Source organism: Conger conger, chromosome 10 (assembly GCF_963514075.1).
Source record: "Conger conger chromosome 10, fConCon1.1, whole genome shotgun sequence".
Lineage (NCBI taxonomy): Eukaryota > Metazoa > Chordata > Actinopteri > Anguilliformes > Congridae > Conger > Conger conger.
In genome coordinates this window covers 3,698,632-3,723,707 of record NC_083769.1, presented here as the reverse complement: position 1 = coordinate 3,723,707, position 25,076 = coordinate 3,698,632, and the positions used below count along the sequence as shown (strand labels likewise).

Below are 25,076 nucleotides of genomic sequence, written 5' to 3'. Positions count from 1 at the left end.
TGGCTAGCATTTACAATTGCACTCAGCTTCAGACTTTAGAAGACATGACAGTGCTGCATCTCGCAGACTTTAGTTGCAGATAATGGTTACTTCGATTGGCTTTTCGGTTCATCTCGTAACGTTATATAAACTCGGTCAATTACACAATTAAGTTAACTTATCAGTTATTATTTCTAAATTAAATATGCGCACGCTTCCAAACGAGGTTAGCTATCTCACACAGCTAGCTAAGCTGACTAGTTCACTATTAAATTAACGTCAGCTAAATAACATTAGTTAGTTCGCTAGGTAGCTAGTCAGACATTGGTAAGCTTTTCAGTATAGATTAGCCTAGCTATTTGTACTAACCATTGGGCCATTGGACCATTGTTTGGGCCTCAGTACAGAAGCTACCTTGTTAGCAAGCGAAGGTTTCATCGGAGACCCTCTCGGCGGTTGCACGTCCAGTGTAGAAGTGCCTTGCCCACATGTAATCTGTCCCGCTCAAGTCCCATCGTTAACTTTACTGTAGCTAATTACGTCAAGCTTTCGCCGCAAAAACAAGAGTCAATAGAAAACCCATGGAGCTTACCAGTCAGTTATATTCACAATTTCGGGCCCGTGCGAAGTAATAAATGGGCCTCTGAAAAAGTATAGCTCGTGAATGCTACTCCAAAACCAATTTCCCTCAAATTAATGTGCATGTGCTCTCTCACTTGCAGGCAGTGAGATACTTGGCATACTTGAATTGAAATAGATACGTTTTTTTTTAAACTGAGTTAAATGTTTAAAAACATATCTTCTTTGAAATGTATTATTGAAAAAATGGCAAAGATTAAACCAACAAACGAATTAGTTCCTGGCATTGTGCTATTGTACAACAATTGCCTTATTAAATTCAAGAGGATGGGAAAATAAACGGAACAAGTGTAGCGTCTTGTGAAAATGCGGTTTCTTTTTTTGCTGTGTATTCAAGACCAGGCAAAGAGGCCGAGTCCAAGCAACCAGGATGACTGGAGCAGGACTGGACTGCAGGCTGAAGCAGGAATAGCCACTGGAAAGTTAAATGACATACAGGGTGCAAGACAGTCTGGTACAGGACCAAACAACAGGGTTATATACACCACTAATGATGAGACAGCGAGAAGCAGGTGAGATGATTACACATGAGGAAACACATATTAGGTGCAGGGGGCATGGACATGTAACCGGGAAAAAAGGAAAACATGAAATGGAAGATTAACACAGGGAAAACATAGAAACAGGGAGAACACACAGAAACAAACTATGGGACAGGAACAGGAGACGTGACAAGGGCCAGACTAGTTCGAGCTGGACCTGGAAGTCGACACTAAATCAAATAATCACACATTAGATTGAATTGAAGTTTTTGCTGTGTTTCTGGTGCCGCACTAATAAAAGATGAATGGTATAATGGTATGGTTCCAATGGTATAAACAAGCCAAACAAATGGTTTGAAACAAGCACATGCAGGTGTTATGTTTGTCCTGCTGGAAGCTTCATGCATCTCTTTAAATGGTTCTGATACGAGATTAAGAGCTGGACCAGGGACAACAATATTGATTTTCAAGTCTTGTTGTAGTGAATTTCCATTTCAGCAGCAGAAAATTGAAAAGAAGCAAGAAATTAATTGGAACAGGCTTTTGGAAGAGTCCAACTGACAGTTGTATTGGTGATAAATAAATATATATATATATAAATAAATCAATAAAAACGCTTCAAATGCACAGACCTGTCATTATTCAGTACCCAGTACCCATGTACCTGTGATTCACTTTTTCCAGAAAGGTGTACCCTTCGTGTAACGATGCATGGGATGATGAAAAATATGTGTGCCAGCTTAATCTAAAATGAAACCCAGGCACATTAGTTTAAAAGCACTGTGTGGCGGGCGCGCACAGAGAGAAATTGTGTGAATGAATATAAATACATACAGACATTATGGCACAGTTGTTATTGTTAGTACTTATTGTCGATGCTTTGGGATGTGTTTGATGCATTCCAGCATAGGGTGGGGCGTTATCTATGTCCCTGCCCAGTACAGATGATGAGATGATGTTTGTTGCCGTTAAATCCGCGCCAATCCCGTCCTGCTGAATCACTTTGCCTGAGCGGCTCGAGCTCTGATCACCTCTTCGCGCGCTGCGGCGCTTAGATGGGCAGGCTGTGTTGTAGGATTACGCGTCTCTAAAACGCCTTACTGCACATAAGCATAACTGCAATCGCTGTCCAATCTAAACCGAAAAGAATATTTCCAAACCATTAAAGTTTTGAATTCGATGGATTTTCTGCGAAACTCCTTCCCGTTCTAGGCGCTCAGTGTTGCCTATTTCAGCAAGTCCCGGTCTTCTAGGTGAGTTAAAACGGTTCCAACCTCTCTGCATTTTTGAGACCCGATAGGAGTTTTGGTTCGCTAATAAAGCTTGTTTTTTTCGAGGTTGCATGCTTTTGTTGTGTTTTAACATTGCTTTTAAAAATACGTATTTTGCCTGAAGAACCGCAACACTACATTTGTAAGTAAAATGTAGGTTCGCTGGAGTGATGGCACTAATGTTTCTTTGATGTTCCAGATGATCTTTTTTTAAAGTATTTTAAAGCTGCTGACATTATTCGCATTATTTGCGTTTTTCCTGATTGCTTTTTTTCTCTTGGTGTGACTATCCTCATTAACTGTATCCAGTTCATAAAGGATCTGATCGCTGTCCGTTTGTCTCAGTCTAATCCTGAGTTCTGCAACTCTGAAGGAGGGATCATTCAGTCATGCTGAAAACGATGTGATGAGAGGCTGGTGTACGGTTGAAGGAGTGCCCCTCTTGATCTATAAATTAACTCGTCAATTACATTTCTACCTGTGAGAATAGACACCTGTGAAAGTTACACTGAATATTTTACACCTGTGCTCGCTGTTTCTGCTGCTGTGAGGGCATGTATTGCTCCTGTGTTTGGCTTCTGCCTGTAGGGCTAGAGATGAATGTATTGCGCATTTAATCATTCATCCCGTGATTCTGACATTATGGGACCTGCCCTAATGCATGCTCTCTCTCTCCTTATTTCCTTGTTCAGTTCAAAGAACATTCTCATAAAATGCATACTTCTCTAAATTTGGTCGTCACTGTGTGTGCGTGTGTGTGTGTGTGTGTGTGTGCAACCTATGTGTGACACAAATATGGTGTGATCACTAATCATTAATAATGAAACAAATGGAAGCCTTCTGGGGATGCATTAACATTACAAATAGACCCTGGACTGCAGATGATCACTGAAATTGAACACAAGAGGACTAATGTGATATTAATGGTGCAGCTGGGGTGGAGCAGTATCAGTATCCTATAATTGCCATCTCTCCAGTCCCTCCTCCCTCCTCCCTCCTGTCGATCCTTCTCTCTCCCTCTTGTGGTATAGTAATGATGCAGGGTCAGACAGGGTCAAGCACACACTTTCCTCAAGGGACAAAGGAGAGGGTAATGGCTATTATTTTCTTCCTGCTTTCTGGACAGCAGTACATAACTGGAAGAAAGGGAGAGGGAGGGAGAGAGAGAGAGAGAGAGAGAGAGAGAAAGCCAGGCAAGGTCTTAAACCCTTCTCAGAGAGTAAGACAGAGTAGAAGTGACAGGTGAACATGTTGCTCAGTTTTACCCTCAGGTTTACACTTAGACAGGTGTAGTCAGACAGGTGTAGTGGTGATATAAAATCACTGGAGCAATTTGCTTACATTCACAGCTGTCTTTGTCGTAGTTTTTCCTCGCCCTAGCACTGCTGGTGAAACTGTATCCCTCACACACCACCCTTTACACATCTCACAGACACATTCTGTCTTCCATACATCTTCTCCACCGGCTCAAACATACTTAAGGCACACGCCCGCCAGCTTTTCACTGATCCTACCCACCACTCATTGACTGCATTTACATGCATACGATAATTTGACTATTGTCAATATTGCAATTAATATTGATTGATTAAGAGTATAGCTTGATTAAGACTATAGCTTCATTGAGATTATAGCGTGATTAAGACTATAGCTAAGATGTTCCTGAGGCACCCCGAAGTGAACTATCTCATCAGAAGTATTCAAAAATTTTACAAAGACAACAAGAATCATTATTGAGACTATAGCTTGATTGGGACTATTGCTTGATTAAGACTATAGCTTGATTGAGACTATAGCTTGGTTAAGACTATAGCTTGATTAAGACATTTACAATTGCACTCAGCTTCAGACTTTAGAAGACATGACAGTGCTGCATCTCGCAGACGTCAGTTGCAGATAATGGTTACTTCAATGAAGAGAGTAACATAATCTTATTGTGTTTAAATAATCTTAATTCATTATGGTCAATTAAGTGTTTACATTACTTCTTCCTTGATTGCAGTGTCGTCTTGACACTCACGTGCATACACGTGCGCTGCCTTTAATATCCAACACACACTCCATCTTTTACAATCGACACATAACTCACATGCATACACACACACAGCTTGCATTCCTGTATACATGTAAGCTTGAACAACATGAAGATGGGTCAGCGCCTGTTACTGCTGTGGAGGGAAAGCACTGTCTTCCTGGCAACGGGAGTCCGAGATAAGCACCACCTGCATGTCATGTCCTTTTACCCCCTTATTCCTGTTACCACTCTCTCTGTCCCTCAACTTTACCCCCTTATTCCTGTTACCACTCTCTGTCCCTCAACTTTACCCCCTTATTCCTGTTACCACTCTCTGTCCCTCAACTTTACCCCCTTATTTCTGTTACCACTCTCTGTCCCTCAACTTTACCCCCTTATTCCTGTTACCACTCTCTGTCCCTCAACTTTACCCCCTTATTCCTGTTACCACTCTCTGTCCCTCAACTTTACCCCCTTATTCCTGTTAGCACTCTGTCCCTCAACTTTACCCCCTTATTCCTGTTACCACTCTCTGTCCCTCAACTTTACCCCCTTATTCCTGTTACCACTCTGTCCCTCAACTTTACCCCCTTATTCCCGTTACCACTCTCTGTCCCTCAACTTTACCCCCTTATTCCTGTTACCACTCTCTGTCCCTCAACTTTACCCCCTTATTCCTGTTACCACTCTCCGTCCCTCAACTTTACCCCCTTATTCCTGTTACCACTCTCTGTCCCTCAACTTTACCCCCTTATTCCTGTTACCACTCTCCGTCCCTCAACTTTACCCCCTTATTCCTGTTACCACTCTCTGTCCCTCAACTGGAACAGTGCAGTCCATTTTTGGGCTGGCTTTCCTTCCACAGACATAAGTCATGCACATCTCCCACTTTCTCCATTTCTGCACTGAATGACCTGCTCCCTTAGCCCTTACTCTGTCTGTGTGCATCCCTGTTCTAACTAGGACCGCTGTCCTCAAGCAGTCCTGGTTCAGATGTTTGAGTAGTTGGGTTCACACTCTGAGGTCTGAGCAGTTGGGTTGGGTTCACACACTGAGGTCTGAGCAGTTGGGTTCACACACTGAGGTCTGAGCAGTTGGGTTCACACATTGATGTTTGAGTAGTTGCATAGCATAGGATAGTGGCTGGGAACTGGCTGTGTAACTCCAGGTTTGTAGGTTGGTAACTCCAGGTTTGTAGGTTGGCTTCCCAGGTGGGGCACTGCCATTGTACCCTTGAGCAGTATTTAACCTCAATTGCTTCACTAAATATTCCGCTACTATATATATGAACTGTATCTGAAGAATGTAAGCTATGAAAGTCACCCTGGGCAAGAGTGTCTGCTAAATGCCTAAAATGTCAGAAAATGGCACTTCATTAGCATATATTAGATGTGACACTATATTAGCATAGTGTCACTGTAGCAAATGTGACAACAAAAATACTGCAGGGAAAGAGGAAAAAAGATTTCTGTTAATTGTGAAGTACTGTACTTTTCTGGCATGACGTGCAATAGGTAGCCTATTGCCAGACCATACACATTATCAATGAGTGCCAAAGATACATTCACTTTGCCAAATCACGGTACATGATGGCACTTTTAGTGATGTCATTTAAGGTGTGGTGTATTAAACATACAAACAATTGAATGCCTTAATGCCTTTCACTTGGACCACCTTAATGAATGATCAAATACGATTGTGTAACATTAAGACCTATATAGACAGATACGTAATATAAACAATTCAGCAAATATGTGTCTCTCTCTCTCAAGTTCCTTTTCTCTCTCTATCTTTGTACCAACATGTGTCTTTTTAAGAAGTGAAATAACGGCGTAGATGTTGGTGTCAGTAGGGGTTGGGAAGACCGGCTGTTGGTTAATAATGTGCCTGTGGGACAGAGAGCCACTCCCCAGCCCTCAAGGAGCACATTACAGCTGCTATACCAGCCCTCCAGGAGCTAAAGCTGTGAGCACCACCCCTCCAGGAGCACAGTACAGCTGCTATACCACCCCTCCAGGAGCACAGTACAGCTGCTATACCAGCCCTCCAGGAGCACAGTACAGCTGCTATACCACCCCTCCAGGAGCACAGTACAGCTGCTAAAGCTGTGAACAACTATATAATAGAGGCAGGGAAGACAGTTAGGACAGACAGACTGACAGATGGATGGACAGAAAAATGATGTAAGAAAGAAAGAAAAAGAGGGAAGGCAGACAGGAGGGCTGAGTGGGAGGGAACAAAAAGGGAAAGAGAGGTGGATGTGAGAAGTGGTATGTCAGGGACCAAAAATAGAAGCTGGGACTCTCTCTCTTTCTCTCTCTTTCTCTCTCTCTCTCACACAGACACACACACATTCTCTCTCTCTCTCACACACACACAGACACACTCACGCGTACCCATTTTCCCTCTCACACACATATACAAACACATTCTCTCTCTCTCACTCTATGACACATGTATTTTTTATACACACATTTTCACACTCTCACACTTCCATCTGCAGACACACACGTTGTCTCTCTGACACAGAAACAATACAGGTGCCTTGAATACACAACCCACTTTGTTGTGTCTTGTTCACAGTTCACACATACTTTACAATATTTGTTGTTGCAATTCTGCTAATCATATCAGCCAGTGTGCATACACAACAACACAAAATTCTGCATTGGTTATTTGATTATTTGACTGAGACCACTTCTCCATGGTCTCAGTCTCAGGGCGGGATAGGGAGAACAGATGTCCCCTGGACAGGGTGGTTCCCAGAAGAAGATTGATAGCACAATTGTAGGGCCGGTGAGGGGGCAGAGAGGTGTCTCAGGACTTGCAGAAGACCTCTTTCAGGTCCAGGTACTCGGGTGGGATCTCTTCCAGATCCAGAACTTTCTTGGGAATACTTCTCGGGACAGAAGTGTGGGCTTGGTGAAGGCAATGAGCTGAACAGAATGGACTCCAGCCCAAAATCTCATGCCTTTCCCAGTCCATTTCGGGGGTGTGCTTAACGAGCCATGGGTGGCCCAGGACGATGGGGGAATGTGGGGAATCTATAATGTGGAGGACTAGCGCCTGTTGATGGTTTCCGGAGATCAGCATTTTTAGGGGAATGCTTGTGTGGGTGATACTGGCTCGGACCACTGAGTGAGTTGGCCACCAGGGACTGTGGCATCCGGGCAAGTGGAATGCCCCACCTGGCAGCCACCCCGGTGTCCAGAAAACTTGCTTTAGCTCCAGAATCGACTAGGGCGGATACCTTCCTCATCTTTCCTTCCCAGATGATGGTTGCGGGAAGACAGGTACGGTGTTTAGAGGAGACTTCAACAGGAGTCACGCCCACTAGTGCTACTCCGCTGACTAGTGGGCGTTGGCTTTTCCCGGGCATGAAGAGACAAAGTGCCCCTCCTGGCCGCAGTAGAGGCATAGCCGGCCTCTCATCCTCTCCTCTCAGGTCGGCCTGAGATCCACGATCCACCCTCATAGGCTCTGCCTGTCCGGTCTGGTTAGGCTGTTCTCCGCGGGATGGAGGACCGGACCAGGCTCTAGAAGTCTCCCCTCGAGGCTCCAGAAACGGTGACGGTCACTGAGACGAGAAACCACCCGGATGGCCACGGCGATGAGCCCCTCCAAATCTTACTTAATGTTCCTAATAAAGTGCTCGGTGAGTGCATTTTCTCTATTTCACTACTTTGCCTGCAGAGTCACTATTTCCCTCTGCCTCCATAATGTGCGTATGCATGGGTCAAAGTTTCTGGAAATATACGCACATTTCCTCCAAGTTTTTTTTATAAATCCCAATTTATGCTTAGAAAGTGGCATGTCAAGCCCTTTTGTGTGCGTACGCAACGGTTATAAACGAGGCCCCTGGACTCCATGACCATAAAAGGGTCTCCTCTTTTCCCTTTTCTGAGCACTTAGTCTCTGGTTTGTCCAACATGGCGTCATGAAAAGTGCACTTCTGCGGTTACAAAACACATTTCTCAAACCCACGGAAAATCAATGTGTGACATCAGTCCCTTTGTCTGCTCAGCTCTCTCCATCGTATATCTGCTATGGTCTACAGTATGGTCAGACTCCCACTGCTCCACCCAGTGAGAGAGGGTTTAAGTCTGAGTTTCCCTTAGCTCATACAAGTGTGGGTCCTTGGGTCCTTGGGTGCCTGCCCTTTGCCTGCCCCAGCTGCGCATGTGCTGTATTCTTCCGACTCAACGGCTGCGCAGCTCAGCTGATGTTAAAAATAGCGACAGCCTGCAGCGTGCTCTTCGCAGGAGAGGAGTCTGCTCTGCCCTAAATTGACATTCTGTGAAAGGACAGGCCTAAAATATGATTAGGTATTCCAAATGTGTACACTAAAAATAGAATCAAATTATGTAAAGAATTTTGGGGAACTTGAGTCCCAGCTAGTCCCATCGGGACCGGGCCTTAACATCATCTCCAGTTAATGATCATACGGGTCTCGATGCAGTGTGTGTGAGGCAGTAAAAGCTGTATCTGCAGTTCTCTGATGAAACAGGCCCTTATGTGTGCGGAAGTGGAGCCTGTGTGTGTGTGTGGCAGTAAAATCTGTTCTTGTGCTGATATATCTGGTGAGCTAGGTCACTGAGTGGTTGGCAGCCTGCTGGCCCCGGAAGCCCCACGCTGGGGATGCATGTTTGGGGCGGATGCACTGGGAGAGCCTGAGCATATTGGCCCAGCGTGGCGCAGTGTTGCACAGTGTGGTCTCGTGTGGACAGAGCATGACCCAGCTCTCTATTTGAAGACAGCTTGTCAGGTGTGCTCCTCCTGGTCCGGCCCTCTCTGTTGCTCTCAATCATCTCTCTCCCTGTTTTCTTGGTCTTTCTTTACGTACGTATAAGTATGTGTGTGTGTGTGTGTGTGTGTGTGTGTTTGTGTGTATAGTGTGTGTGTGTGTGTGTTTGTGTGTATAGTGTGTATAATGTGTGTGTGTTTGTGTGTATAGTGTGTACAATGTGTGTGTGTGTGTGTGTGTGTGTGTTTGTGTGTGCGCGTGTGTGTGTGTGCGTGTGTGTGTGTGTTTGTGTGTGCGCGTGTGTGTGTGTGTCTGTGCGTGTGTGTGTGTGTGTGTTTGTGTGTATTGTGTGTGTGTGTGTGTGTGTGTGTGTGTTTGTGTGTATAGTGTGTGTGTGTGTGTGTGTGTTTGTTGGGGGTGGGGGGGGTGCTTCTGGTGGACAGTTGGAGCACTCTATATCATGCCTACTGAGCGCACACACTTGGGTTGTCTTGGCGACTCAGCCCAGGTGCATAACACGGGCGCCTGTCTCCAGGGTACGGGGCTGAGACTGGGAGTACACACGCTGAGAGACAAAGTCTGTTAGAGGCAAAGTGAACCGATACCTGGCTTTTTTTTTTACCATATTAATTTTGTTTTATTATTTTTTCCCGGAACCCATAAGGGTGCAGATTTCTGCTATTCATTTGTTTGTTTTGTTTATTTGTGGGTGTTGAGTACACTCTCTCTTCTCTCTGTAGCCTATGGGGCTATCAGACACCACAGTGAAAGCCAGAATTGCCTCATCTTGCTTCCAGGGGTGGCATTGGGTGTGGGGGTATATTTATATATGATCACATTGTCTTTATATTTAGGGGTAGGCGACATACACTTTGATTCCTGATGATTAGTGTAGTAATTAGCATAGTTACACTGATTGAATGTACTCCAAACCTAACTACCATGTAGCGCAGAGGGCTAAATTAGCCTGTCAAAAGTGTTCAGACCAGGATTGTAAGTGCCCCATTTATTTTAAAAATCTTTTTTTGGTTTTGCATTGTGCTCCTTTCTTTTTGCATTCTCTGCCATGCTAAAGCAGCCAAACACACTGATAGGCAAAGATAGGTGTAGTTTAATAAGTGCTTCATGGCTTCGTTACCAAGAGAAAAATTGGATTTTCTGGTTGGTCATTATTTGTGTCTTCTCTTTCATTGCCAGGGACCAGTCCTGACAGTATTGCTCCAGAGACAGATTCTGCAGTAGTGCCTGTTCTGTGGGTACCAGTACACCCCAATTATCAGCCCAGAACAGAAAGTTTACAGTTGTGTGATTTATGAGTCATCAGTCTTTAGGCTATTCCACCTCAGCCGTTAACCCATTACATTACAATGCGTTGGACAGTTTTGATTTCAGCCCATCTCATGCCAATGACCCTCTGACAAAATCTAGCCTTTTGTTTCCCATTTTTACTGTGCTACTTCCATAATGAGAAGTGTATGGGAGGTTTTGGGTTCCATTTAATATGCATAGTTTTTATTCTCAGACCAGACTATTCTGGGAAAAGTGGGGCAATGGCTTTTTCACCAATGTTGGGACAAGCCAGTCTGACTCAGACTCTTTCTGTTCATATACACAACATTGGCTTTATAAAGAAATTGAATAAACTTGTATGTGATGTTGTTTAGACTTGTATCATTTTTTCTTTTAATTCTCAAATTTTCAAATGAGTATTTATTTTTGCAGGAACAATGGGATATGTAGTAAGAAGCAAACTAGACTAGACATGATTTGCATACCCCTTTCTCTTTTTTTGACCTGTCTCTTATTGCCTCTCTCACTCTCTCTCTCTCTCTCTCTTTATCTCTCTCTCTCTCTCTCTCTCTCTCTGTCAATTTCAATTAAATGAAATTCAAGTTTAATTTGCATGACAGAACATTACAGTTTGTATTGCCAAAGCATATATATAAAAACATAAATTTCACATTGAACAATACTTGAATGATTAGCAACAAATGAACATGAACCATACATTAAAATAAGAACTAATAAATAAAAAAAAATCTCTCTCTCTTTCTCTCTCTGTCTCTCCCTCTCTCTCTCTCTCTCTCTCTCTTTGTGTCTCCCTCTCTCTCTCTGTCTCGCTCTCTCTCTGTCTCTCTTTCTCTGTCTCTCTCTCTTTCTGTCCTCTGTCTCGGGATTACAGTGTTAGATTAGTGGCAGAAGAGATTACTCTGAGTTCTCCCCAATCCCCTCCCTTTTTCAACATGCTGTGATGTTTTTGTTATGTTTTGACTTTTTCAGACCCACATGGCCTTGCTTTATAATAATTATAATTGAGTTTTAGTTTCAGGTCACTTCGTATTATCTTGATTAATATAGACCTTCAGTTAATGCCTATTTCTTATTATCATAATTAAAATGGAGATTAGTTTTTTTATTCTGTATCCAATAGACTGCTTTCTAGTTGTTGTGCTCTGGCCTCCTTGGGAATGTGTGGTAACCTGTTTGCATTGGCTTATTAACTGAATCGAGGATGATGTTTGTTGTACACAATGTGGGAAAGCATCAGATTAATATTTTCAGTTTATTGTTTGTCTGTTCATTCAGTTTGTTATGTATGTTGTTATGTTTGTTGGATTTCGTTCAATCTGCATCTCAACATTTGCCACACACGTAGAGTGTTTTCTCAAATTTATTAAATTGATGTTTGATTTTGACAGTGTCCTACATTGCTGACCTACAGACCTCTACCAGCAAAATGACAATGGCTGTCCTCTACTGGTACATTAGTTAATTTAACAATGGGATCTCTGTTTTTGGCAGGTGTGCTCCATCATGCCATTTGGATGCCTTGTCCCGCGGGAGAGCGGGAAGTCGAGCAACCTGTCGGACATTACAGATAAATACGAGCTTGGACAGATTCTCAAGGCGTGAGTCCCCGCAAGGCAATCAATGCTTCATGTTGTAGCTCTGTCTCTCCTGACGGAGGCCTCCATTTTATGTTATTGGAACCATCTCTGCATGTCTTGGCACACTCTGAACCATGTGTAGCCAACCTGTCAGGATTCGGGACAGGGAGAACCAAGAGCAGAATCAGGGATGATGTGAATAAGACCGGCTTTAATGACCGAGGGCAGTTCCAAAACGTAATCCACAAACAGGCAATGGTCGTGATCCAAGCAGACAGGTACATATGGGTAGACAGAGCGTAATTGGGAAACAGGCAGAGTTAAAAAACCAGGAACAAGTGAAGGTACAAGTACAAAAACCAAAACACAGAGTCCAAAAACCAGGCAGAGATCAAAACCAGAAAATCCAAAAGCAGAACAGAGCAGAACTAGACAAAAAATAACAGGGTACAGGTACGGGGTAGAGGAAGCTAGAACCGGGGTAGGGAACAGAATAACGGAAAGACAAACTAGCAACAAGAAACTGAAAAGGACAGATTTAAATACACTAGTAACAAGCACTAAATCAGAAACAAGTGGACTCAATGACAGGAGACAGGAAGGAAGTACATATAAGGAGTGGGGAGGTGGAGACACAAAATGGGGCAGCTGAAACAATGGAAGGGGAACGGAGCAGGAAACAGACAACGGAAAGCACAGAGGACTCTGTACAGTGTGTGTGTGTGCTGTCACTCTGTACAGTGTGTGTGTGAGTACTGTGACTCTGTAGTGTGTGTGTGTGCTGTCACTCTGTACAGTGTGTGTGTGTGCTGTGACTCTGTACAGTGTGTGTGTGTGCTGTCACTCTGTACAGTGTGTGTGTGTGTGTGTGTGTGCTGTGACTCTGTACAGTGTGTGAGTGCTGTGACTCTGTAGTGTGTGTGTGTGTGTGTGTGTGCTGTCACTCTCTACAGTGTGTGTGAGTGCTGTCACTCTGTACACTGTGTGTGTGCTGTGACTCTGTAGTCTGTGTGTGTGTGCTGTCACTCGGTACAGTGTGTGTGTGTGCTGTGACTGTACAGTGTGTGTGTGCTGTGGCTCTCTACAGTGTGTGTGTGTGCTGTGACTCTGTAGTCTGTGTGTGTGTGTGCTGTCACTCTGTACAGTGTGTGTGTGTGTGTGTGTGCTGTGACTCTGTACAGTGTGTGAGTGCTGTGACTCTGTAGTCTGTGTGTGTGTGTGCTGTCACTCTGTACAGTGTGTGTGTGTGTGTGTGTGCTGTGACTCTGTACAGTGTGTGAGTGCTGTGACTCTGTAGTGTGTGTGTGTGTGTGTGTGCTGTCACTCTCTACAGTGTGTGTGAGTGCTGTCACTCTGTACACTGTGTGTGTGCTGTGACTCTGTAGTCTGTGTGTGTGTGCTGTCACTCGGTACAGTGTGTGTGTGTGCTGTGACTGTACAGTGTGTGTGTGCTGTGGCTCTCTACAGTGTGTGTGTGTGCTGTGACTCTGTAGTCTGTGTGTGTGTGTGCTGTCACTCTGTACAGTGTGTGTGTGCTGTGACTCCATCACAGCAGATGTTGTGGGACGTGTAGGAAGCTCTGTGACTTTCTGTCTCTGTAGGAAGGAGTTCTGTGAGCTGTGTCTGGCCCGGGAGCGGCAGTCGGGCCAGCTCTTCATCTGCAAGAAGTTCCTGAAGAAAGACGGCAGGAAAGTGCGGCGTGCAGCGAAGAACGAAATTCTGATCCTGCAAAAGTGAGAGGCCCATATTCACCCTGACAGTGCAGCGCTGAGAGTGGGGCCCATATTCACCCTGACAGTGCAGCGCTGAGAGTGGGGCCCATATTCACCCTGACAGTGCAGCGCTGAGAGTGGGGCCCATATTCACCCTGACAGTGCAGCGCTATTCAGGGTTCTCAGCGGTGAAAGTGCATGGGAGAGCTGTAAGCTCTGCTAGCTGCTGCTAATGCTAACACTGAGTGCTTTCTGAGTGGTGTTTATCTGTACACCTGCTTTTAAGTGTCAGTTGGCTTCCGGGTGTTCTTCTTACAGGCTCAGCCATCCTAACATATTGCAGCTGATGGACACATACGAAACAAGGAAGGAATACTTCATCATTCAGGAGATGTGAGTCCTCAGACCTGATAAAGTCTCCTCTAGAGGATATGCTGTCAGAAACACAAGGAAATTCTAAGCCATTTTGGTGATTGGAAGTCTTATCTGCTAAATGTATTACCCTTTGTTTAGGCAGTAATGGCATTAGGATAGAACATAAGAGGTCCTTGTAGCAAGGAGCACAAAATTAATTTGCAACCCCAAAGGAGAAAAGAACAGTCAATGCTTTACATGCCCTAGTCAGTCATGGGAGTGTACACAAGGGGGCAGAAAACGAAATCCAGTTTAATTATGTGCAGTTCTGTCCATCTTCTGTCTAAGAACAACCAGTGATGATGATAATCATTAGTACTTCTTTCTTTTGTATGATTGTTGTTTTATTATTACACAGTAACAACAAGCATACTGGGTATCGTATTATCATTACTGCATGTGTTTTTGGGCTGTCAGTGCCACTGGAGGGGATCTGTTTGACTGGATCCTGGATCAGGGCAGCTACACAGAGAGAGATGCTGCTAACGTTATCCGCCAGGTCCTGGAGGCCGTGGCCTACCTGCACTCCCTCAACATCGTCCACAGGAATTTAAAGGTGTGACTGTGCGTATTTTGTAGATATATATACGGGGAGAATTAGTAAGTGTGTGTAAGTGCTAGGTATGGGCATTTTCAGTATTTTCATGTTTTGGTTACCTGGCAACATTTAATTAATGACGATTAACTGATTAAAAATCTATTTTTAGAACTCGTAATAGGCTTTACAAGCATGCTGCAATAGGCTGGACCAGAACCAAACCAATAAAAGTCATTTTAAGCACATTCATTAGATATATTACTGCACACAAGTGCATAATTTCAGTCACTTCATGAATTTATGGTTGCACAAAAGCCAACATTCTATAGCATTCTATAATAGTCTATAGCACTGTATAATGGCTAATATTCCCAAACTAAATATTTCGAAGGCATGACACAGACAAGGGGTGATTGCAAGAAAATAGCAACATGATACAAAGATATTCAACAATAGGCTACTTCCTGAACAACAACAATTGTACAGTTGTGTTCAAATAAATTGCAGTGCGTTAAAAAAAGTGAATAAAGTGCAAATATTTTTTAAGAGCTTTTAATTCAATATTTCAAATGTGGTGGAAACATTACACATTTAATTCCAAATAAAGCATTAGCTAATTTTATCAAGTCTGCATTATTCTTTTACAGGAAGCAAAGAAAAGGAATATTAATCTGTAAAAAAAAAATGGCAGTGTCAACATTTTTCTCTTCAAACTCTCTTCAAACTGTATAAACCGAATAAAGTTTTCAAGATTTAACTTCACTTTAAATTACTGAACTAATATTTAGTTGCATAACCATTGTTTTTGATAACTGCTATTTATTCAGCAGAATTGTATTTGTTCAGCAGAACTGTATTTGATAACTGCTATTTATTCAGCAGAACTGTATTTGTTCAGCAGAATTTCTTGAAAATTTAATTGGATTTGTCCCAGCTGTTTTCACCTTTTGTGCATTTCCCCTGCCTATCCCTTCCCCCAGCTGGAGAATCTGATGTACTACACCGAGAATAACCAGAGTAAAGTGGTGCTGCGGGACTTCTACCTGTCCACATTTGAGAATGGCTCTATCACTGAGCCCTGTGGCACACCAGAGTACCTGGGTATATACTTTTCGATTTTCATATAACAAGGAGCTGTGATTAATGACTTCTCATTCCGCTGTTGTTAACGACCTCCCTCCCTCAACCTCCTTTTCTATCATTAACAACCTCCCTTTCTCTCATTAACAACCTCCCGTTCTCTTGTTAACAACTTCCTGTTCTCTCATTAACAACCTCCCTTTCTATCATTAATATCTTCCCTTTCTATCATTAATAACCTCCCTTTCTCTCATTAACAACTTCCCTTTCTCTCATTAACAACCTCCCTTTCTATCATTAACAACCTCCCTTTCTCTCATTAACAACCTCCCGTTCTCTTGTTAACAACTTCCTGTTCTCTCATTAACAACCTCCCTTTCTATCATTAATAACCTCCCTTTCTATCATTTACAACCTCCCTTTCTATCATTAATAACCTCCCTTTCTCTCATTAATGACCTCCATTCAGTCTGTCATTTTCAACCTCCCTCTCTGTTTTTTTGTCTTTATATCTGATTGTCTTGCTGTTAATGTTTCTGTTGTCTGTGATATCCTCTATATATGTATCATCAAATCTGGACCTCAAATCCAAATCTGGCCCTGGCTGTCCCAGGTAATTAACTGAACAATTAAAGTGCAGCTGATAGGCCAGACTGTCTTCACACCTGACTCCTAGGTAAAGGGAGGGTGGAAAAGCAGCAGTTCTCAGCCCTCGAGGACCGTGATTTGAGGATCCCTGCTCTATATTACAGTTTATTCACAGTATGATTCACAGATTCGCCCTCTCTTCTGCCTCAGCTCCAGAGGTTGTCACGCGCCATCGTTACGGGCGGCCAGTGGACTGCTGGGCGGTGGGAGTTATCATGTACATACTGTAAGCAACTGCAGTGCTATGAAAATACATTTTTGTCTGCATTATTGCTAATTTCTGAGATAGAATTTGGTCAAATCTTTTTGCATCAGAAGTTGCACTACCCGTTTTCGATTGGTATGGATAGTACAAGTTTGTACACTCAGTGACCACTTAGACCTGTACACCAGCTTGTTAATGCAAATATTTAATCAGCCAATCATGTGGTAGCTACAAAATGCATACAAGCATGCAAGAGGTTCAGTTGTTTTTCAGACCAAATGCCAGAATGGGGAAGAAATTACAAAGTGACTTTGACGATAGAAATATTGTTGGTGCCAGACATTGTGGTTTGAGTATCTACAAAAACTGCTGATTTCCTGTGATTTACACGCTCGACAGAATCAGGTCCACAGAACAAGCGACCCAGGTTCCGCCGGCACCTCCTCCTCCTCCTCCTTCTCCTTCTCTTCTTCCTCCTTCTCCTCCGGGAAGACAGGAGGTTGGTAGCCCAGGCAACAGGTGATGGAGACAATCCAGTGGAGGAGACGGGCAACAAGTTGTATGAGTACTCAATCCACGGTAGGCTATCCACCCAGGAGGCTGGAGATTTCTCCACCATGCAGCGGAATGTCTTCTCCAGTTCTTGATTGTGACCCTCGTTCTGCCCGTTGGTCTGTGGGTGGAAGCCGGATGATAGTTGGACCTTGGCGTCGATGAGCGTTCAGAAGGCGTTCCAAGACTGACTGGAGAACTGAGGGCCTCAGTCCGAGATAACCTCCAGGGGAAGGCCGTGTAAGCGAAACACGTGGAGGGCTAAGAATTTGACGGTCTCCTTATATGACGGGAGCTTGGGTAAGGCAATGAAGTGCCCACATTTAGAAAACCAGTCTACCCCAGTCAGGACAACGGACATCCCCTTTGAGACAGTTGGCTGGAGATGAAGTCCAGAGCAACGTGGGTGACTAGGAACAAAAAGTAGTTGGAGGAGTCCCTGGGGCTGCTGATTACTAGACTTCCCTCGGGAACACTCAGGACAGACGGCCACGAATTTGGCCGTATCCGGTTTGGCTGTTGGCTACCAGAAGCACCGGCCCAGGAGAGCCAGCGTACGGCTGACCCCAGGGTGACAGGCGAGTCGGGACGAGTGGGCCCAGGGTACTGGAAGGCAGGATGGTGGCAGGTTCCTTGAGGAGGTGAGTATAGTCGGGAGAGGGCATCAGGCCGGTAGGTCAGAGAGAAGTTGAAGCGGTTGAAGAACAGGCCAGGGACCGCAGGGACAGGACAGCTACGACCCCGGTGTCGGAGGCGTCCACCTCCAGGGTTAACCGCTTCTCCGGATCAGGAGGCATGGTCAGGACAGGAGCAGAGGAGAAGCCCTTCTTCAGTTCCCCGAAAGCGGAGTCGGCAGCAGGTGTCCTGCAGAAAGTGCTGGGGGTCACGGCAGCCAGGGGAGCGGCGACGGAGCTGTAACCTCGTATGAACCTCCTGTATAAATTGGCAAACCCCAGGAAGCCAATTAGCTACCACAGAGGTCTTTTCGGTATCCATTTCGAGCTGCCCCCCGGAGACGACAAAGCCGAGGAACTGGATTGAGTGTTGGTGAAACTCCCCCTTCTCAGATTTGACGCAGAGACGGTTCTCCAGGAGGCGATGGAGCACTTGACGGACGTGATTGACGTGTTCTTCCAGGGTGGCAGAGAAGATGAGGATATTGTCCAGGTAAACAATTACGAAGCGGTTGATCATGTTGGACATCATTGACGAGGTACTCGTAGTGGCCGGGGTATTGAAAGCGGTCTTCCACTCCTCGCCCTTGCAGTTGCGGAGATCCAACTTAGTGAAGAACTGGCATTTTTGTAGTGATGAAAAGGTGGAGGAGATAAGTGGGAAGGGGTAGCGGTTTTTAATAGTGATGTCATTAAGTCCACGGTAGTCAATGCAGGGCCAAAGAGATTTGTCTTTCTTCTCTACAAAGAAGCCACTGATGTACTTCTCCATGGAGAGGGTCTCTGGAGCAGACAGGAAGAAGAGACAACCTCTTGGCGGAGTGGGGCTGGGGTGCAGTTCATTTGCACAATCGTAGGACGGGTGAATAGGCAGAGAGCAGGCTTGTCCTACGTCGTGGTAGACAGGTGGGATGGAGGACAGGTCAGGTGGTGTCTCAGGTCCACAGCAGTACAGGCAGAGATGCTCCTTTACCCACCTCTCCCTCTCCATGGTGGTGAGGTGCGTGGATCCCACCTGCATGGGTTCAGGTTCGGGTAATGGAGGTTCCCAAGGGACCTGGCATCAGGGATGAGGGCTCTGAGGTGGTGGAAGAGGATCCGGTTCCTGCGGTCGCCTGGTCGTGCGTCCTTCCCCTAGCCGAGGGTCCACTCAGATCGGCAGGTCGATGAGGGCGTCCAGGGAAGCCGGCAGCTCACAGGTGGTCAGTTGGTCCTGGATCTGCTCTGACTGCCCATTCTGGAAGGTGTCCCCTAACGCGGCGTGTCCGCTTCCTGCTGAAGCTGCCAGGGTCTGGAACTCGATGGAGAAATCCAAGACAGAACGGGACCCCTGGCAGATATGGAACAGCTAGTCCGGAGATGGCCTGATCGAACACCCTCTTAATGCCAGTTGCGAAGCATTCCGGGGCGCTAGAGTCCCAAAAGGCGGTTCCCTACTCTCAGGCTCGGCCGGACAGGAGGGTGATGACATAGGCCACCTTGGAGCATTCGGTGGGGAAGGTAGAAGGCTGGAGCTTAAATATGAGCGAGCACTGTGACAGGAAGGAGGCGCAGTTCTGCTGTTCGCTGTCGTAGTGCTCCGGTGGTGGCAGAAGGGGCTCTGGATGGGACCAGACTGGTTCAGGAGCAGGAACAGGTGGAGGCATGGAGACGTGGGAGTTTGCCAGGGTTTTGGCTTAGAGAGCGAAGTTCGTTTTCGTGCATTCCCAGGAGTTGTCCCTGGAGTCTCAGCACCTCCATAGCCGGGGTCGGACTCGCTGGGTCCATTCTGGCCAGATTGTTCTATCAGGTCCGTAGAACAAGTGACCCAGATGCGAGACCAAGGGGTAGATTTTATAACAGTCTTTATTATAAAATATGCAGGTCAGACAAGTGAAGGTCAAGAGCCAGCAAACAGATTCAGTAGGGATAAGGCAGTTCGTAATACAGAGTCCAGGCAATGGGTAAAAACTCTAGCAAACAGGTATAACAAGGATGATCCAAGTCATAATCGTGTTCACAGGCGGAGGGTCGGTAACTAACGGGCAATGGTATACTAACGAGTATGGTCTGGACACATAACAACAGTGTGCACACAGAGGTTACAAAAACACTGAAATGCGACGCACTTAGACACAATACAATACGGTGAAAACACGAAACCTAAGAGATAGTCTCTAGAGTTTGCAGAGAATGGTGCGAAAAACTAAAAGCATCCAGTCAGCAAACATCCTTTTCAGCAAAAATGCATTGTTACATCCCAGGAAAGTGAAAGTAACGCAAATAACTGGACATTACAACAGTGGTATGAAGAAAAGCATCCCTGAACACAAAACGCACCAAACCTCTAAGTATAGAGGCTACAGCAGGAGAAGACCAATAAATACCTAATAAAGTGCTCACTGAGTGTATATACTGTACATATGCATTTCTCTCCCTTTCATTCTTTGGCTTTAAAGCTACAATAGGTAAGATTTTTCTGTTAAAACATTGTTACAGGACCATTGTTTATAGTCCTTAAATATTTCAAAATATACAGTTGATGGACCGACACTTTGTACCTAAACATTGTATAGCTGCTCAATAATTCAAGCTCATTGGTTGAAAATTGGTTCTAATTGCCACAGCCAATGGTGTGGGGGGGGGGGGTTTTCAATGTCAGCGCATTCACAGAGAAGGGGGAGGGATAAACAGTGTCGTGATTTCAGGGTGTTTGTTGCTGCAATTCCTCTCTTGACCGTTAGAAGTCCAAAATGATCAATTGTACCTTTAGCAAAGCTCTCCTTCGTTATGTGCGGCAGTCTTTCGGGAAACCCGCCGTTCTTCGACGAGGCAGAGGAAGAGAACACGGACCTGCACCACCGGATCATCTTCTGCCGCATCGCCGCGGGCGAGTTTGAGTTCGACTCCCCCTACTGGGACGACATCTCCGCTGCAGGTAGCCCCGCGCTCTGACCCAAATGCAGACGGCAGCAGAGAAAGGGCGTAGCCGCAGCAGAGAAAGAGCGTAGCCGCAGCAGAAAAAGGGTGTAACCGCAGCAGAGAAAGGGCGTAACCGCAGCAGAGGAGGGGCGTAACCGCAGTAGAAAAAGGGCGTAGCCGCAGCAGAGAAAGGGCGTAACCGCAGCAGAGAAAGGGCGTAACCGCAGCAGAGAAAGGGCGTAGCCGCAGCAGAAAAAGGGCGTAGCCGCAGCAGAAAAAGGGCGTAGCCGCAGCAGAGAAAGGGCGTAACCGCAGCAGAGAAAGGGCGTAGCCGCAGCAGAGAAAGGGCGTAGCCGCAGCAGAGAAAGGGCGTAGCCGCAGCAGAGAAAGGGCGTAGCCGCAGCAGAGGAGGGGTGTGATCACAGCAGAGGAGGGGCGTGATCACGGTGGGGAAAGGGCGTAATCGCAGTAGAGGAGGGGCGTAATCACAGTAGAGGAGGGCTGTGATCGCCGTGGGGAAAGGGCGTAATCGCAGTAGAGGAGGGGCGTAATCACAGTAGAGGAGGGGCTGTGATTGCCGTGGGGAAAGGGCCTGGCCTGGTTTATGTCGGTCGATAAGGGATTACTTGAGATGAGCGCATATGTGGGCATCTGTCACGTTGAATTATTTTTGCAGTCATTCTCTCTTCATTTCTCTAAATTACAGGCGGCACTACCTGTTTTGCGGTATTGTAAGATGGTCAAATAAATCCACATTTGACTCTACTAATCCACAATCACAAATCTGATTACTCTGACCGTGATTACTGACAGAACTCTCCAGATTTCATTGCAGTGTTCATAAATCTGACTGTGCTATGATCAGGTCTTAGACGATTTCTGATGTGCCCTGGGCACACTTGTTAAATTGTTAAAATAAGATTAACGGATAAGAATCATAACTCATAACTCCCTGTATTTCTTTTTTGTATGTTGGTCTGCTATTTTACATCTGTGTGTGTATGTGTGTATCCCTCTGTGTATGTACGTGTGTGTGTGTGTGTCCGTCTGTGTGTGTGTGTGTGTGTGTGTGTGTGTGTGTCCATCTGTGTATGTGTGTGTGTGTGTGTGTATGTGTGTGTGTGTGTGTCCATCTGTGTGTGTCTGTGTGTGTGTGTGTGTGTGTGTGTGTGTGTGTGTGTCCATCTGTGTGCATGTGTATGTGTGTGTGTGTGTGTGTGTGTGTGTGTGTGTGTGTATGTGTGTGTGTGTGTGTGTGTGTGTATGTGTGTGTGTGTGTGTATGTGTGTGTGTGTGTGTGTGTGTGTGTGTATGTGTGTGTGTGTGTGTGTGTGTGTATGTGTGTGTGTGTGTGTATGTGTGTGTGTGTGTGTGTGTGTGTGTGTGTGTGTGTCCATCTGTGCATGTGTGTGTGTGTGTGTGTGTGTGTGTGTGTGTCCTGCCCTCAGCCAAAGCGCTGGTGTGTAGGCTCATGGAGGTCGACCAGATGCTGAGAATCACAGCTCCTGAAGCTCTGGCCCATGAGTGGTGAGTGTCACTCACGTGTACGCATCACAGCTGTGTGAGTGTCAGTGAGGAATTAATACACATGCACACACACAATATCATTCTTCATCCACAAACACACAAATACTGTGTGTGTGTGTATGTTTGTCTCAGGATGACAGGGCAGGTAGCCTCAGAGAGGAACCTGAAGGACGTGGTGTGTGCACAGTTTGAGAGGAACTTCGCCAGGTCCAAATGGAGGGTAAGAAATAGCACTGCAACAGGGCAAATGGACAGACGGGTAGACTGTGTATTTTAGTCTCCAAATTTACACAGAACACATGTTCTCTTATGACCCAGTAATTCATTTTTGTCCCTGATAGGGAACACAAGTCTCTGGTCTTAATCCCAACAACCATATATTCTACTATTCTACTATGCTGAAACAAGGGAAATGAAATAAACAATTTAAAAATATTTTCATGGCAGCATGTTTGTGTCATCAAAGACTATTATGTTAAAAAAATAGCCGACTGTCGAGTCTCAGCAGGATAAACTTACACATGAAAAACATATTAGAATCTCTTGTTGTCTTGCCGTGCTCCTCCCCCCCACAGAAAGCCCTCTGCGTCACCACCTTCATGCAGCGCCTCCGCACCCAGGACTCAGAGCCCAGGTCCCCGGGAAGGGAGGGGGGCGAGAGGGGGTGCGCGGAGCCCGAGGGGGCAGGGAAGGAGAGCGTGCGGGGCGCAGACGGAGAGGTCGGAGAGATGAGGAGCAGAAGTGAGAGAGGGGTGAACAGGCCCGCTCCCCCGCTCAGCCCTGGAGAGGAGCGCCCAGCGGCCTCCACAGGGGGCCCCCCCTCACCGGCCGCTCCAGAGAGCCAGGGGAGGAGAGGTGGAGAGCAGCCTCGCTCCGGAGCCTGGGGCCGAGCGGAGCGGGAGGAGCAGGAGGAGCGGGAGGAGCAAGAGGAGCAGGAGGAGCAGGAGGAGCAGGAGGAGCAGGAGGAGCAAGCGTGCGGCAGCGCTGCCGGGAGGCGTCTGCCGGCCTCCTCTGTCGGGAGCTCGCCCTCCTCGGCTCCCTGCTTGGCTGCCACATGGGCTACGGCGCCCCCTGCAGGCCAGCACGGGGCAGCGCAGCAGCAGGGGAGAGAGGGCGGGGGGAGGGGCGAGCCCGTCTCCGGGTGCCAGATTCCGGCGGGCGCTGCAGAGGGGAGGGCGGAGCGTGGAAATGGGGGCAGCGGGGGAGGGGTGAGTCATGAACTAGGCCAGCCTGGGAGAAGGCAGGGAGAGGTGCATTGTGGGTGGGAGGAATCCGCAGGCACGCCCCCTGTTGCTCAGGGACAGACTGAAGCTCCGCTGCCTGAGAGCCGCTGCCCTTCCTCTCACTCGCCAGCTGGCAGGCCTGGAGGGGGGCAGAGGAGCAGTCCTGGAGGGGGGCAGAGGAGCAGTCCTGGAGGGGGGCAGAGGAGCAGTCCTGGAGGGGGGCAGAGGAGCGGCAGTCCTGGAGGGGGGCAGAGGAGCAGTCCTGGAGGGGGGCAGAGGAGCAGTCCTGGAGGGGGGCAGAGGAGCAGCAGTCCTGGAGGGGGGCAGAGGAGCGGCAACATGACTGAACAGACAGAAACACAAACCCTGGAGAAAATGGAGGAAGACAGTCCTCCCATGTTGGAGCAGAGAGACAATCAAAATTGCCAAACCATTTGCCCTCCCCTCCCCACAACTGCCCGACCCTCCCCACCTCCCCACCTGCAGACCGTCTCTCAGGAAGGACAGGATGGCCTGGGGGATGTTGTTAGGCCATGCAGAGGAGCACTGTCTCCCAGCGGAGGACAGTCAGGCAGCGGACTTTGAGCTCCTGTGTTACACCCACCTGAATCTAAATCACAAACTTGCTGACTGGTATGCACAGCTGTTTCTATACCATAGATGTACTGATGTAAACACAAAGCTATGCAGACACACAGTGTATATACATGGCGAATGGAACTTACCCATGGGTCTGCTGGATAAAACATATACACTGAAATGCATCCTACAAGGCAAAATAGGTACTTCACAGCCACCTACTGCTGATGAGCAACTCACCGCACCCAGTTACCAGTGCCCCAGGACCAAGAGAGTGAGTGAGTGAGTGAGTGAGTGAGTGTGTGAGTGTGTGAGTGTGAGTGAGTGAGTGAGTGAGTGTGTGAGTGTGAGTGAGTGAGTGAGTGAGTGAGTGAGTGAGTGAGTGTGTGAGTGTGAGTGAGTGAGTGAGTGAGTGAGTGAGTGAGTGTGTGAGTGAGTGAGTGTGTGTGAGTGTGTGAGTGAGTGAGTGTGAGTGAGTGAGTGAGTGTGAGTGAGTGAGTGAGTGAGTATGTGTGAGTGAGTGAGTGAGTGTGTGAGTGTGAGTGAGTGAGTGAGTGAGTGAGTGAGTGTGTGAGTGAGTGTGTGAGTGAGTGAGTGAGTGAGTGTGTGAGTGAGTGAGTGAGTGTGTGTGAGTGAGTGAGTGAGTGAGTGTGAGTGAGTGAGTGAGTGTGAGTGAGTGAGTGTGTGTGTGAGTGAGTGAGTGAGTGTGAGTGAGTGAGTGAGTGAGTGAGTGTGTGAGTGAGTGAGTGTGTGTGTGTGAGTGAGTGAGTGAGTGAGTGAGTGTGAGTGAGTGAGTGTGAGTGAGTGTGTGAGTGAGTGAGTGTGAGTGAGTGTGTGAGTGAGTGAGTGTGAGTGAGTGAGTGAGTGAGTGTGTGAGTGAGTGAGTGAGTGTGTGTGTGTGTGAGTGAGTGAGTGAGTGAGAGTGAGTGAGTGAGTGAGTGTGTGAGTGAGTGAGTGAGTGTGAGTGAGTGAGTGAGTGTGTGAGTGAGTGTGAGTGAGTGAGTGA

The 25,076-nt window shown here is 46.6% G+C and overlaps 1 protein-coding gene across 1 annotated transcript; it reads left to right on the top strand.

The window, feature by feature from the left end:
- The first annotated feature begins 8,010 nt into the window (after positions 1-8,010).
- Positions 8,011-24,076, top strand: LOC133138580 (caM kinase-like vesicle-associated protein). The gene is made up of 13 exons (XM_061257460.1): positions 8,011-8,040; positions 11,932-12,038; positions 13,619-13,750; positions 14,048-14,122; positions 14,561-14,699; positions 15,662-15,782; positions 16,560-16,635; positions 20,621-20,757; positions 22,190-22,268; positions 22,401-22,488; positions 22,844-23,009; positions 23,346-23,476; positions 23,900-24,076. Exons 1-13 carry the CDS (start codon positions 8,020-8,022, stop codon positions 24,074-24,076), a joined length of 1,449 nt encoding a protein of 482 aa, XP_061113444.1. The 5' UTR covers positions 8,011-8,019.
- The last annotated feature ends 1,000 nt before the right edge of the window (positions 24,077-25,076 follow it).